The 14684-nt window shown below is 39.9% G+C and overlaps 1 protein-coding gene across 5 annotated transcripts in view; it reads left to right on the forward strand.

Annotated features, from left to right (window-relative positions):
• The first annotated feature begins 5870 nt into the window (after positions 1-5870).
• Positions 5871-14684, forward strand: part of SENP6 (SUMO specific peptidase 6) — a 167414-nt gene continuing 158600 nt past the window's right edge. For 3 of the 5 annotated variants that reach the window (XM_048845895.2, XM_048845901.2, XM_048845896.2), the window contains exon 1: positions 5871-6468. In XM_048845895.2, the coding sequence (XP_048701852.1) occupies positions 6423-6468 (46 nt within the window). In that variant the 5' untranslated portion in view covers positions 5871-6422. The remainder of the gene's footprint in view (positions 6469-14684) is intronic. The other 2 variants (XM_048845899.2, XM_048845902.2) reach the window with 1 other exon arrangement.

The raw sequence follows: 14684 nt of genomic DNA on the forward strand, positions 1-14684 counted from the left end.
GCTCTTCAGGGCCACTGCAGGAATACCCACTATCCAACAGCTCCATTCCAGATCTGGTTAGCAAACTCTCTCTTACAATTGACTTACAAGTAAACCCATGGATGAATTCATTTACTGTTCATCTGGAGGTACCTTCTTTACCCTCTCAACACAGGAAAGCCTGCTACAGGTCTCAGTTCAGATTTCCTTCTCAGAAAATGTGGGGTCCTAAATCTTCCAACATGGATTTCAATGCTACCTTCCCAGTAGCCTGGACCCATACAGTCCCTGGGCCTTGTCTCTGGTGTCCTGAAAGGCCAGTCCTAGCACTTTCATTGAAATCCTTACAAAACCCTATGTGTAGCTGGCAAGCTTCAACTCTCTCTTCTAACAGTACATGCACTCCTGCTGACATTTGAATGAACATTCCATGGTGGCTCCTAGCAACTAAATGGGCCTTTACAGAGTCTGCAGATGTTAAATCACTGTCTCATGTCCTATCACAGGTTTTACTTCCCACAACCCCATACACAAAATAACATTAACTGAACTCACCGTATTATTCTCCACAAGTTTTGTCTTGAAACTAGTTAGGTTTTTTGTCCCCACTTCTCCTATTGGAAGGCTGTCCTGGAACCTCACTACTATGATGGTTAGAAATCTACTTCTAGTTGCCAGCCTAAATTTACTCATGGCCAGTTTATACCCATCTGTTCTCGTCTTGTAATTTATCTTTAAATTAAAGGTCTAATGTTTGGTTTAAAATATGTAATAAAAGTATATAATCTGTGACAGGAGGTATTATAAATCCTAGGTTTTTTACAATTTTCTCTCCAATTACTCACATCGGAAAACACATTAGGATATTTTAGTTAACATTCAGATTTATAAATGACCATTTTTCCTTACCAGGTATCTCTGCACTTATTTAAAATACATGTCTATTTTGTATTTTAAATTTTTAAAACATTTTTAGCTTCCTCATGATTTTAGCTTTTCCCTCCCCCACCCTCCTTTTTTTTTTAAAAAAAAATTATTTCTAGAGGTGGTGTTACTTTGTAGTCATTGGCTTAGAAATACTGGGCCAGACACCAATCTTATTGGTTTCCCTCCCAAGGTAAGATTGGTTTTCTAGTTGGGGGTCAGGTGCTGGAATACGTTCAGCTGGACCCTGAGCATAACATTATATCTGGTACGCTGTCATGTCCCGTGATAACTTATTTTTCAGTCAATCTCTTATCTTTCCCATTAATCTCATTTTTAACCTGTTACTCTAGCCCAGTTCTGTTTGAGATCACAAGCTATGAAGGAATGTTTAAATTTAAAAACAATTATTTTTTCTTCCAGGAAAATAATGAACAAGGCGGTGCAACAAAAGAGTATTACATTAACATAAGAAAGACCAGGTAGGTGAGGTAATGTCTTTTATTGGACCGCCTTCTATTGGTGGAAGGGACATGTTTTTAGCTTCACACAGCACAGAAGTCTTCAGAAAAAGCTCTGTGAAGCTCAAAAACATGTCCCTTCCACCAACAGAAGGTGGTCCAGTAAAAGATATTACCTCACCCATATTGTCTCTTTCATATCCTGCAACTGACATGGCTACAATAACCTTACTTACTTGTTTATGTAACACCTTCAGCAGCAGATAACCGCTTCCTCATTCATAAACGTTCATAATAATAACAGGAAATCTTATAGACAATAACCTTAATGGACAAACACCTAACAAATCAGTATCTATTTTTACTTTAGGGTAAGGTTGTGAGAAATAACAGATTTTTTTCATTGAAAAAAATATCAACAAAACATTGAGCCATCCCCCAGTCTACTTAAGCCAAATATCCTCTGACATCAGGGTTTATTATATACTTTTTTTTCACATGTAGATTTTCGACCTATTATTTGTTACGTGTCCTTATAAATCCTAACCAGTGTAATAATAGAGAAGAAAAAGAGCTGTTAGGTCATTTTTCCAGCTCAGGTGGCTCTCTGGGGGGCCTATGCAAGAGTGCTCACTACAGTAGATTACCAACTGCATTGTAATACCAGGCAAAGCTATCTCAAATCACTTGTGGCATAGGAACAATAAGTAAGCTTGATATTGCTTTAGAAAACACAATATGGTATGTGTCAGTTAAAAGCAGCTCATCTGAGGATGGTAGAAAAAGGAATATTGTAAGAAAAAGAAGAGCTAGAGCACAAATAATGACAGGTTTCAGAGTAGCAGCCGAGTTAGTCTGTATTCGCAAAAAGAAAAGGAGTACTTGTGGCACCTTAGAGACTAACAAATTTATTTGAGCATAGGCTTTCATGAGCTACAGCTCGCTTCATCGGATGCAGCTCACAAAAGCTTATGCTCAAATAAATTTGTTAGTCTCTAAGGTGCCACAAGTACTGCTTTTCTTTTAGCACAAATAATGTAGATGAAAAGTTCCTAAGAACACCCCATGGAAAAAAATCAAATATAAATTGCCCTCTACTTTGAGGGCTAATATTCTTAAAGGACAATCTCGGGGGACAAATTCTTGTGCTGATTTATACTCCATAGAATTCTGATAGCATTGGGGGTAAATCAATGCAGAATTTATTTTTATCAAGGTTTCTATAAATTTCATAATGGAGTCTATGCAACTGCAGAAGGCTGGAAATATTGCGGAACATCACCGGAGTTTTGGCTGCAAAGATACTGGAGCTAGGGTTGCACTATCCTAATCAAATTATATTGCCTAGCCAGTGCAACAACTCCTTTCCTTCTGTAGCTTTTGGGCTAAACGTAACAGAAGACAAAAATATATAAAGATGATGTGAGCAGGAGGCAGAAAGAGAATAAAAGGACAGAGACAGATAGTGAAAAATAATATTTTTTTCATTTTATCCTAATGCTTCTCTCCAACATAATTTTTAGAATTCACAGTTCTATAAGTAAAAATTTTGTGTTTAGGCAGCCCACAGGACTACCATGTAATAAAACAATTCTTTCATTGTAGAAAGAGACAGGAAAAAAATAGAATGCCTGATTAACACATGATTAATGAAGCCATCAGTTTTTCAAACTATAAAGGTGTCACTGAAAGAGTCTTCTTGCCTTGTGAAAGTCAGGAAGGTGGAGAGGCTTCTTTTGTTAATAAGAAATCATTAAGGCACTGAATGTATTGTCTCTATAGAACCTCCCCCCAACCCCACTCCATCAAAAATGTAAAAGCTGAAGTGAGGGGGTCATGTCACAGATTACAAGCCAATCCAGCTCCTTAAAAGACCATGCACCAGAGCAAGCATATGTAAATTTATTAGTATACACCAAAGATTATAAACACAGTAGCCCACATGGGGTACAACATTGCCAAGGAAAACTGCAGGTGGTTTTTGCTGCTGCTTTGTTTGTTTGAGCTGGCATTTAAGTTTCTTTCTGGAACTTTATCTTCCATCCTTCATACTTCTGCCTATGCTAACACTAACTGATCATAACCTCCTCCCACTTTGTGTTGAAGAAGGCTTTATATATCAAAGGTCCCATGTTGCTTTGGGCTCTATTCCTATAAATACTTGCATGCTTTATATCAATAGGACACATGCATAAGTATTTGCAGGATCAGGGCCTTAAATTATGCACCTGTGACTGTCAATCAGCCACAGCTGGGCTAGTCAGACTCTAATGGCTGCTATTACTCACAAAGCAGCTGTCAGATTTATTCCTTCTCTTGGCTCAATCAGAGAGGACCATTTCAGGTAAGGAGAAAAGAGGAAATAAAACCAGAAAATCTATAAGATTTCTTTATTAGGATATACTAAGCTTATCTTTTTTTTGACTCAATTAGCCCTCAATTAAGGGAAATGGCTTTCTCTTTAATTTTGGGGGGAAATTAAGAGAATGCTGCAGAGATGTAAAAAGAGGATGAGAATGGTTAACTGTTTTTTAAACTATATGGGTTATGTTCATTCACATACACATATAATGTGAAAAATAGCTTCTAAAGTAGAAAAAGGGACTAGGGGAAGGAATAGGGCTAAACACTCCTCTTTCGGAACACTTTCCTTTCAGGAATCTCTAAATAAATAGATGAGATACCAGAGAATAGAGTTTCCTTTTCTGCTATGTAATTTAGGAAGAGCCCTTCTCCAGAAAAAAGTAGATATTAAACAACAAAATCTTCATAAACAGACAGGATGCCTGCCTCAGCAGGACAGCCTAAAATCATGAGCACAACCAGTTTAATATCTCGTAATTCCTCTTGCTGAAGTCAATATCGTCCCCCTGTGGGGAGTTACTCTTTAAATGGTCCATTTCATTTCAAACTACTTTGATGTTCATTCATTAAAAACAGTAGCAAAGACTGGGACATAGGGATTATGGAATTATAATCGCTGTCATTGATTTGGTCAATAAGGACACACGAGCATATCAGCATTTCTTTTTTTTTATCAAAATAAAACTCCTAGTTTTGGAAAACAGTTTTGTTAGATTTGAATCAAAAGTCTGGTCTCACTCAAGGGAGACTTCCTTATTTTGAATTAGCATTATGGACCCAGCCCTGCAACTGGATAAACGTAGAACCTTATGCTCTCATGGGGCCACACTGAGGCATAGTCTACCTCATGGATCCCATTGCAGGATCAGGGTCTTAGTATCTGTCTGTCTGTCTCTCATGATAAAGAATTTTGTTGTTTTAGGTTTCAATGAGATATTTAAAGTCGTTCTCATTTTTAACATAAATCCTATGCATTTATCTTTTTCTAGCTTGAACTTTGAATTTAATCAGTAATGAAATACCACCATGTCAAATGTTCTAATTCCTCTCTGAATAAAACCTGTTTTTCTAAGACTGGCATTTTGAAGACTAAGGATTTAGGCTTCTCAGTACACTAAAACTTTCAGAGCACCCTTTCAGCAATCCCTTAGTTCAGGAATTGTAAGGTAGAGTTAGAGGAATTCTTTAGTCTTTTTTTTCTTACATGCTATCTCTTATGCTTGGAACTTCCTCATCCTATTTGTATGAAAATTGACTGCTCTCTTAAAATATTTCCTTAAAACACACTTATTTCCTGAAGTCTTTCAAGGATAATCTAGAAAGTGGGTAATATTTCTATAGTTTTTTTGTTTTGTGTTTTAAATCTGTATTGCTTTGTTTCTGGACTTTGAGCTATTTGTTTGGTGCATTATGTACTTCAATTTATGTAATTTAGGGCCTGATTCTCCAAACTCCTATTGAGTTCAATTGGAGTTTTGGATGTGCAAGCAATGCAGGAACTGTAAATTCACCTTGGCCCAAGGACCACATCTATCTTTTAAAATTTGGCTTTAAATTAGGCACTTAGAGCCCTGATTCCGCTATAAGTTTGTGCTGGTGAAATCCTCTTGTGCAACTGAGGGAGACTGGCCAAAGTGTCTCATTTTTGTTCTTAAAGCTTGGGCTCCTATGATTGTGAGAAACTGTTTCCATTTTAAAACATGTAACTCTCCTGCTTTGAGAGAAAAGCTTTAAACTGTGAACCCTAAAGGCTCAAAAACCTGTTATTTTTACATTTATTTTTAATATCTCATGATTTTGAGGGGCTTGACTCTGACTGTTTGGTGTTGATAATATCGTGCATCAGGGTTTGCAGACTCCGCACCTTAAGCACTTAAATAAGAATAGCGTCAGCGGGCTACTGGGCAATTTTAGAAACTAAAATAAATAAGCGAGGCCTTGGCTTTGTGCATGTGTTTGATTATGACCTAGAAGGGGTTGGCAGGATCCTCGGCACAGGATTCAGTAATTGCCCCCTCAGTCTTTAAAGCTCATTCATTTTATGTAGTTCAACCACCCACACCCCACCTTTCCCCCCACCAAGCGGCAGCCTCCTGAGCTGATAAGGGGGGAGCGGCAAAGCCTTAGATATTTACCAGCACAGCCCTTGTGCGGCCATTTTATCATCCAGGGGATAGGGAAATTAGAGTCCCTTTCCCTGGAGGCTGTGGGCTGCACGCCCTGGGGTTAGGGTAGGGGCTGTGCGGCGGGGCTGAAGGATGACTAGTTAAGTCCCCGGGAGGAGAAAAAGGCAGCAGCAGGGTTCCTCGCTCCTGCAGCGGGGATATATGCGGGACCCGCAGGGAGAGGCTGAGTCAGGCCCCCTCATTCCCCCGCCGAGGTGGCAGCAGGCAGCTGCCAGGCCAGGCCTGGGCTGGAACTACTGAGGGCTGCTGGTGGCGGACACAATAAGGGAACGAGCCGACGCGCTGCTTCTTCCTCCCGCAAGCGGGCCGGAACAGGCAGGGAACGGGGCGGGGGAGCGTCGCTCGGTCGGTTGCTGCGGTGCCCTGGGGAAGCCGGGGGAAGGGGCTCGGGGCTGGGTTGCTGTGTGGAAGGCAGAGCGCGCGGGCCGGGCGCAGGGCCTGGCCCCCGCCGGCGGTGCCTGGGCGAGCAACGCGGGCATGGAGTGAGGGGAGCAGCGGCAGGAGGAAGATGGCCGGTGGCGGCGGCGGCTGCAGGGACAGCTTGTTTCTGGAAGGTGCGTGTGTGGCTGAGTGGGGAAATGTGGCACACAGGCGGTTCCTTCCTCCTGGCAACCAGCCGGCAAAGGGGCACGGCACGGACCGGAGGACATGTGGGGGGAGAGGGGGTGCGGGGGGAGGGACGCAGCGAGAGGTGGCCTGGTGTTGGGGGAAGGGTGAATGTTTGTAGGGGCAGGTTTGTCGGGGGAGCGAGGCAGTGGGGGGGGAGGGGGGGCAGGACCGTGGGAGAGAGTTTATCCAGGGCTGGCACAGGGTGGCTCGTTGGCCTGGGATTAGCGACGTCCGGTATGGAGGGGCGGCTTGCGGGAGTCTGAGGTGGGAGGTTAATGGTCAGGTGGGGCTTGATGCAGAGCGGGGTCTCCGCTCGCTGCTCTCAGCCGCTCGGGCCCCCGGCCTCCGCTGGTTTCTTCTCCTTCTTCTTCTAACGTTGTAAAAGGCCGATCTGAAGAGTTGGGGAAGTGGGGGCTGTGTTATGGCCAGAGAAGACTTTTCTTCTGCTGCGGTTTCTCTCTTTATGTTTGTGTCGCTGGAAAGAGGGAGCTTTGGGATTATTTTTAAAGCTTCAGGCTACTATTAGACTTAGACATAGTCTTGGTTTTTGCATCTGTCTCTAATAATAATGCAGAAATTAACTTAAACAAATTAATAAGGCTTAGAGATATTTACTCTAAACCTTCACAGTACAATTAAATATTATATTCTGTTAATCTAGCCTTGCAAAATTGCCATAAAAATTGACTAGAATAGGGGCAGTGTACCTTACCTGCCCTCTTACCATAATGATAATGAAAAATCATAGACCTAAAAATACTCTGCTTGTATGAATAGAGTTTTGCATGTCTGTGATGGTTTGGGGTTTTTTTTTTTTTTTGGCACAGCATATGTTGCAGCATGTATATTGTATAAAGCATGTACTGTACAGGATTTCTCTTAGTTTTTTGGGTTGTTGTATTTTAGCGGTTTGCATAGAGCAGAAATGTTGCCTTTCTGTGTGAATGAATACTTACTTTAGGACATCAGCATTTCAGATGAATTTTTTAAAGACCTATTTCTTAGCCACTATTGCATAAATTTTTTTTAAGCATATGGTGGTGAAATAATGGTACCTATTCCACTTTTCCCCCCTCCCCCCATCTGACCATGATACTACCATAAGAATGACAGGTGTGGGGACAACCATATGATGATCACTAGTTTTGTGTGAGTTCAGTGGGTGGTATGCCACTCCTGTATGTTATACAGGTGGCAAGCAAAAATAAGTAGCATGTATAATATTTCAAATATTATAAATCCTGGGGGGCTCCCTTTCTAACAGCAGTGGCAGATTAGCTAGCGTGCATTACAGTGCCAAAATATTCAGTAGTCCTATGATCGGTGGACAAAATAGGTCATTAATTTAGTTACATTTATATTGTATTCCAGATTATTTGGGAAACCCATTTATTTTACAGGTAGTGTCCAATAATGGTGATGGTCTAAGGAGTCAAAAGATGTTAACAGAGACTATTATGAACTCTGTGTGAAGGAAAGTTTATGCAGGCAATGGTGCTAGGAAAAAGGAGTTAATTCTCCTGAGCGCACAATGTCAGAGTTGCAGCCTATTAAAATAGCAGAATAGGCCTGTAACTGGATTATGGTGGGTTTTAATGTTAAACAAAAACATGAAGTTTTGCAAATCAGGTACCATGACTACTATATGTGAAAGTAAAAGCACAGGTGATGCAGATCTTTGTTTTTAGCAGCCAATGATATGGAATGGATGAGCACTTCAAATTGGCCTTTAGCGTTAGACCTATCATTGTCTAGAGTTCTGGCTTTGGACAATAACAAAAGCAGAGGGTTGGGACAATGGTAAGAGAAGTGTGAGGTAGACAAAAATAGGAGTGAAGGTGTAGTATAGACAAGGAAGTGAAGTAACGCGTGTTGCTGAACCATGATTCGAAATCTGTAACTAAGCTGAGTAGAGACTGAAGTTCTTGATGTTTTAATTATGTCTTAAAACATCTTTTGATTAATATAAAAACCCTAAAACAAACCAACAACAACAACAACAAAAAAAACCAGTAAGGAATTAGTCTATTAGGTTACTCTTAAAATATATATATATATATATATATATATATTAGTGGGCAGAGTTTTGAGAATTGTTGTTCCCCTCCCTGTCCCATATCCCTCTTTTGGGAAACAAATGAGGTAGGAAGTGTGTGTAGGTGTAGCGACTGTCTGTTAATTCTGGCCTCATAATTAAATTGAGATAATGAGATCAAAGGTGGACAATACTTTTTTTTTTCTTCTTTAAGTTAATGCGCATATTTAATAGCTCTGTTTAGCTTATAGTAACAATATATCAATCAGACTATAAAAAAGGTAAAATATACAGTACAGAAAGAAAACTATTAAATTGTAAGCATGACAGTTTTATAGGTTTAAGTATTTTTTGGGATCTCCATTGAGACATTTTGTTTTCTTTCATTTGGTATAATAAAGATTCAATTAAAATGTCTGTCATTGTTTTAACAGTTAATATTCCTTTTTTTATATTGAAATTATCCTATCAAAAATAGGATGGTTGATGTATGGAAAAACATTCCCTGACGGTTGTATATATTGCCTGTCTTGTTGTGCAGTGTGGTGATTCATAAGGTCATTCAGTTTTTGTCCATTTTCACCTATATAACATGGTGTGTCATCACTTAAAAAAATGTAGATTTGTCTTCTTGGAAATGCAAGAATGATTTAGAATTTCTGTGCTTGACTCTTTGACACTATGTTTGATATGATAATGTAAATAATGTAGAGCATTGATTAACCTGGCTCAGAGCTGAGCTTTCCTTCTTGACTTTCAGCTCTAGTGGCTGTCAAAATACAGGTGGTACGGGGGAAAGACATTTATCTGTGTGATGCCAATGGCCAAAGAGCTAACGTGATCCGTGGATGTATAAACAGGGAAATCTTGAGTAAAAATAGGGAAGTTATATTATCTTTGTATTTGGCACTGGTGCCACTACTATTGGAATACTGTGTCCAGTTTTGGTGTCCAAAATACAAAAAAGATATTGGTTCAGAAAAGAGCCACAAGAATGATTAAAGGATTAGAACACATGCCTTACAGTGATTGAGCTCCTTGAGTCGCTATTTATCTCCCAAAGAGAAGGTTAAGGGGTGACTTGATCACAGTTTATAACTACTTACATGAACAGAAATTTGGTTGAGTGCTCTTCAGTCTATCAGACAAAGGTATAAGAAATTTCAGTGGGTGGAAGTGAAGGTAGACAAATTCAGATTGGAAATAAGGTGAGGAAATAACAAGGGTGGTTAACCACTGGAAAAATTTACCAAGGATTGTGGTGGAGTCTCCGTCACTGAAAATTTTTAAATCAAGATTGGATGTTCTTCTAAAAGATATTCTAGTTCAAAGAGCAATTAATTCAGGGAAGTCCTGTGGCCTTTGTTACACAGACTAGATGATCACAATGGTCCCTTCTGGCCTTGGAATCTATAAAGCTTATGCTTTTAAAGGTAATTTGCAAATGGAATTAACAATTTTTTTAAATAGCATTAGTATGTGCAGAATGCAGACTAATGAAAGCTTTCAACACATTAACTGAAAATTCTAGGCCAAATTGTCACTTCCATGATAACATGTTGCAACAGGACAAGGAAAATCTAAGTTCCAAATTATGTAACTTCCTTAGGCCACGTCTACACTACCCGCCGGATTGGTGGGTCATGATCCATCTATCGGGGAATCGATTTACCCTGTCTAGTGTAGACAAGATAAATCGATCCCCGGTCGCTCTGCTGTCGACTCCGGAACTCCACCAGGGTGAGAGGCGGAAGCAGAGTCGACGGGGGAGCGGTGGCCATTGATCCCGCGGTGTGAGGACGCGAAATAAGTGATTCTAAGTCGATCTAAGATACGTTGACTTCAGCTACGCTATTCTTATAGCTGAAGTTGCGTATCTTAGATCGATTTCCCCCCCCCAGTGTAGATCAGGCCTTACAGTTTATCACTGGAGGAACAGAGGCCAGAGTTCTTGCCATATGCTCACGTTTTAAAAGAGCACTGAGCTTCAAACTCTCCTTAACTCAGAAGCCTGGAGGGGGGTGGGGGAATGATCCCAGTCAGTCTACAGAGGACCAAAAAATTCACAGAGGCTCAGTGTCTCTGTGAATTCTTTGTTTCCAGTGGCAGCGCAGTTATCTCAGGAACTTATGCTTCATGGGATCCCTGGTGATGGCTGTCCCAACTCACTTGCCTTTAGTGAGAGATTGGAAGTTGCATGGGGAAGCTGCACAAGATCTTGCCAAGATCATTGTGTTACATGGAAAATCCCATCTGGTTGGGAGACGCGTTATTTGTAGCTGAAAGTGGTCAATCTCCAGCAGTATCCATTCATTACTCGAGCCATAATGTGGTGAGATGTTGTGGAAAGGTTTACTCGGAGTTGGGGTAGGGAAAATTATTCTCAGTCCCTCCTCCCTACAATAGAAATGGGGCAATTCCCACTGTTCATTTTTTCTGCAAACGTAGGAACAATGGTTATGATTTGGCCCCTCATATTTAATTTAGCTGCAAGGGGAATGTTTGTGCTGCTGTATGTCTCCTCCAGTCTCAATTTGAAACTTTCACAGTATTGTGGTAACGTGTATCAGATACATTTGAAGCACTCTGAAATGCACACTGTCTGACTAGTAGACTTTTTTTTTTTACTTTTCTTTTATCTCAGTCTCCTGGCTACTACAAGAATGTGTTGGGAGTCCCTGTCCCTTCCCAAGCTTCTTTTTTAGAGCCGCTTCATGGGAATTTTTCCAAAGATGATCTCTCAGCTGGTGAGCGCTTCCTAAGCAGCCACAGAATGAAATAGATTCCTATTAATATCATGCTCACCACAGATTTCTGACTAACAATAAGGATGACAACACTGGCTCTTAGCAGCAGCAGAAGCTTTGGACTTGTCTGCGGGAGGACTCTGGAAGACAGCACTTTATACTCAGTTCACACTTGGAGAATTCTTTGCAAAAGCAAGTATGGTAGAATAGTGTTTTTTTTTTTTTTTAAAGAAATTTAGATTCTGTAGAAGCTGATGATATTTGTGTGGGAAAGTATCCTTTTTGCCCTGGGAGGTTAGATTTTTTTTCAAACTCTCACCATTGGAGGTAGGGGAGATGGTGGTAGTGGGAGTTTTATTTGGGGTGGGATATGTGAGGAGTGTAGGATAGAGTGGAAAGAAGGAGGAGAGAGTGAAGCTTTTATGCACATGGAGAATTTTAAGTACTCTGCCTTCCCTTGACCCCCTCTGACCTTTTCTAAGCAAGCAAATAAAGGTTTGGTTTTATTTTAAACAAAGTTAGCCAATTCCATTTGTCACGCTGCTTATAACCTAGTGTATATGCAGTTTAAATGTGGGTAACTGGTGGGAGTTAAATTGATTTTGGATTGTAGGGAAATAGGCTTTTTTAAATCTAGGTAAGGCCTGTGTTTTCTCAACTTTCAGATGCACATGTGCACCCCTTTCCATGTCTCTTTCACACTGCCCTATTTTATACTCTGATTAATGCTCTGTCATATCCCCTTCATGTCCATGAATGTTCTGTCCCCTCCTCTCGCCTCCCTCAGCATTAGTCTCCCATTCTGAGAATGGGGAGCCTTGCTCCCTTCCACAGTTTCATGTGCTTCCTGGTCCTCTACCCCTTTCAAGCCCCAGCTTGCCAGTCCTTTTCTTTTCATGGTCCTCTGATCCACTGCAGTTTCCCCTGATTGCCTTTTCAGTGTGTGCATTTCATCTGTTTCCTGGAATCATTTAAGAAGTGGGTCAGTTTCTGTTAATAAAGACTGCTTTTCATACAGTTTTAAAAAAACAAAACCCAAAATCGACATCATCAAACCTGAAAGCCACTTCTCAGTAAGAAACAAATCTGGATAATATTTTCAGACTTTACAAAAGTGAACAGCTAATATTTCAAACTCTGTCTTATTTGCCAGTCTTCCCCAGGATGAAATGTGTCATGCAAAACTTCAGGGTGATGGGGTTTGTTTTAGGGTACTATGGGAGGCGTTTAAAATCGAATCTAAAAAGGAGCTAGCTTCAGCCTTAACTATGGAGTGGATGATGCTGTTCCACGATAATGGACAATGCAATAATTGGTGGTATTCTCTAAAATTCAATAATTTTAAGGAAAAATTCTGTTCCGTATTACCTCCATGGGGAGAAAGGGTTTTATTTAGGGCTATCGATTAATCGCCATTAACTCAAAATTAATCGTGATTAATTGCAGTTTTAATTGCACTGTTAAACAATAGAATACCAATTAAAATTTATTAAATATTTTGGATGTTTTTCTACATTTTCATATATATTCTGTGTTGTAATTTCAATCAAAGTGTATATTTTTATTATAAAACTTTGCACTGTAAATGAGAAACAAGAAATAGTATTTTTCAATTCACCTTACACAAGTACTGTAGTGCAATCTTGTTGTCGTAAAAAAAAAAAAATCTACATTTGTAAAGTGCACTTTTGTTTTGTTACATAACTTAACTCAAAACCAAAACAATGTAAAACTTCAGAGCCTCCAGTTCCATTCAGTCCTACTTCTTGTTCAACCAGTCGCTAAGACAAACAAGTTTGTTAACATTTACAGGATATAATACTGCCCTCTTATTTACAATGTCACCAGAAAGTGAGAACAGGCCTTTGTATGGCACTTTTGTAGCTGGCATTTAAAGGTATTTATGTACTACATATGCTAAACATTCATATGCCTCTGTGCTTTGGCCATCATTCCAGAGGACATGCTTCCATGCTGATGATGCTCATTAAAAAAAAATACGTTAATTAAATTTGTGACACAATTCTCCCCCAAGGAGTTCAGTGTCCCTTGCTCTGTTTTACCCCCATTATGCTATATTTTTCATGTTATGGCAGTCTCGGATGGTGACCCAGCACATTTTCTTCATTTTAAGAACACTTTCACTGCAGATTTCACAAAACGCAAAGAAGATACCAATGTGAGATTTCTAAAGATAGCTATAGCACTTGACCCCAGGTTTAAGAATCTGAAGTACCATCCAAAATCTGAGAGGGACGAGTTGTGGAGCATGCTTTCAGAAGTATAAAAAGAGCAACGCTCCGCTGCAAAAACTACAGAACCCGAACCACCAAAAATGAAAATCAACCTTCTGCTGGTGGCATCTGACTCAAGATGACGAAAATGAACATGCATTGTTCCTTACTGCTTTGGATTGTTATCGAGCAGAACCTGTCATCAGCATGGACGCATGTCCCCTGGAATGGTGGTTGAAGGATGAAGGGACATATGAATATTCAGTGCATCTGGCACGTAAATATCTTGCGACACTGGCTACAACAGTGCGCTGGGAATGCCTGTTCTCTCTTTCAGGTGACGTTGTAAACAAGAAGCGGGCAGCATTATCTCCTGCAAATGTAAACAAACTTGTTTGTCTGAGCTACTGGCTGAACAAGAATTAGGACTCAGTGGATTTGTAGGCTCTAAAATTTTACATTGGTTTTACTTTTGAGTGCAGTTTTTTGTACATAATTCTACATTTGTAAGTTCAACTTTCATGATAAAGAGATTGCACTACAGTACTTGTATTAGGTGAATTGAAAAATACTATTTATTATTAACAGTGCAAATACTTGTGCTCACTTTATATTTATTTTTGATTATTGTATACTTTATATTCTGTTGTAATTTTAATCAATATATTTTAAAATGTAGATATCATCCCAAAATATTTAAATAAATGATATTCTGTTATTGTTTAATCGTGCGATTAATTGTAATTAATTTTTTCAATTGCTTGACAGCCCCAGTTTTGTTGCTTGTGAGGTACAGGATTCTGGGAGCATGTCCACAATCCCTTTGAACACATTGTGTTCCAAGTGGGATTTCTGAACCCAAAGGTCTTTTTTGTAAAGAGGGCTAATGGATTGTAAGGAAATGGATCCTGATTGACTGAAACCACAACACACTATGTATCCCCATGTATGGATGGGTGAAGAGGGCCCCAGAAGACATTGCCAGGGTTTCTTTTTAGGAAGCTCTGGAAGGTGTTGAAAATTGAGCCTTAACTATGGAGTGGCTAGTCCTGCTCCCCAGTAGCAGAATGTGCTGTCCTATGGATGCAGGAGTGGCTATCTCATGATTTTTTTGGTGGTGGGGGGTCTTAACTTAAGATTTTTGA

The sequence above is a fragment of the Caretta caretta genome, chromosome 3 (genome assembly GCF_965140235.1).
Source record: "Caretta caretta isolate rCarCar2 chromosome 3, rCarCar1.hap1, whole genome shotgun sequence".
Taxonomy (NCBI): domain Eukaryota; kingdom Metazoa; phylum Chordata; order Testudines; family Cheloniidae; genus Caretta; species Caretta caretta.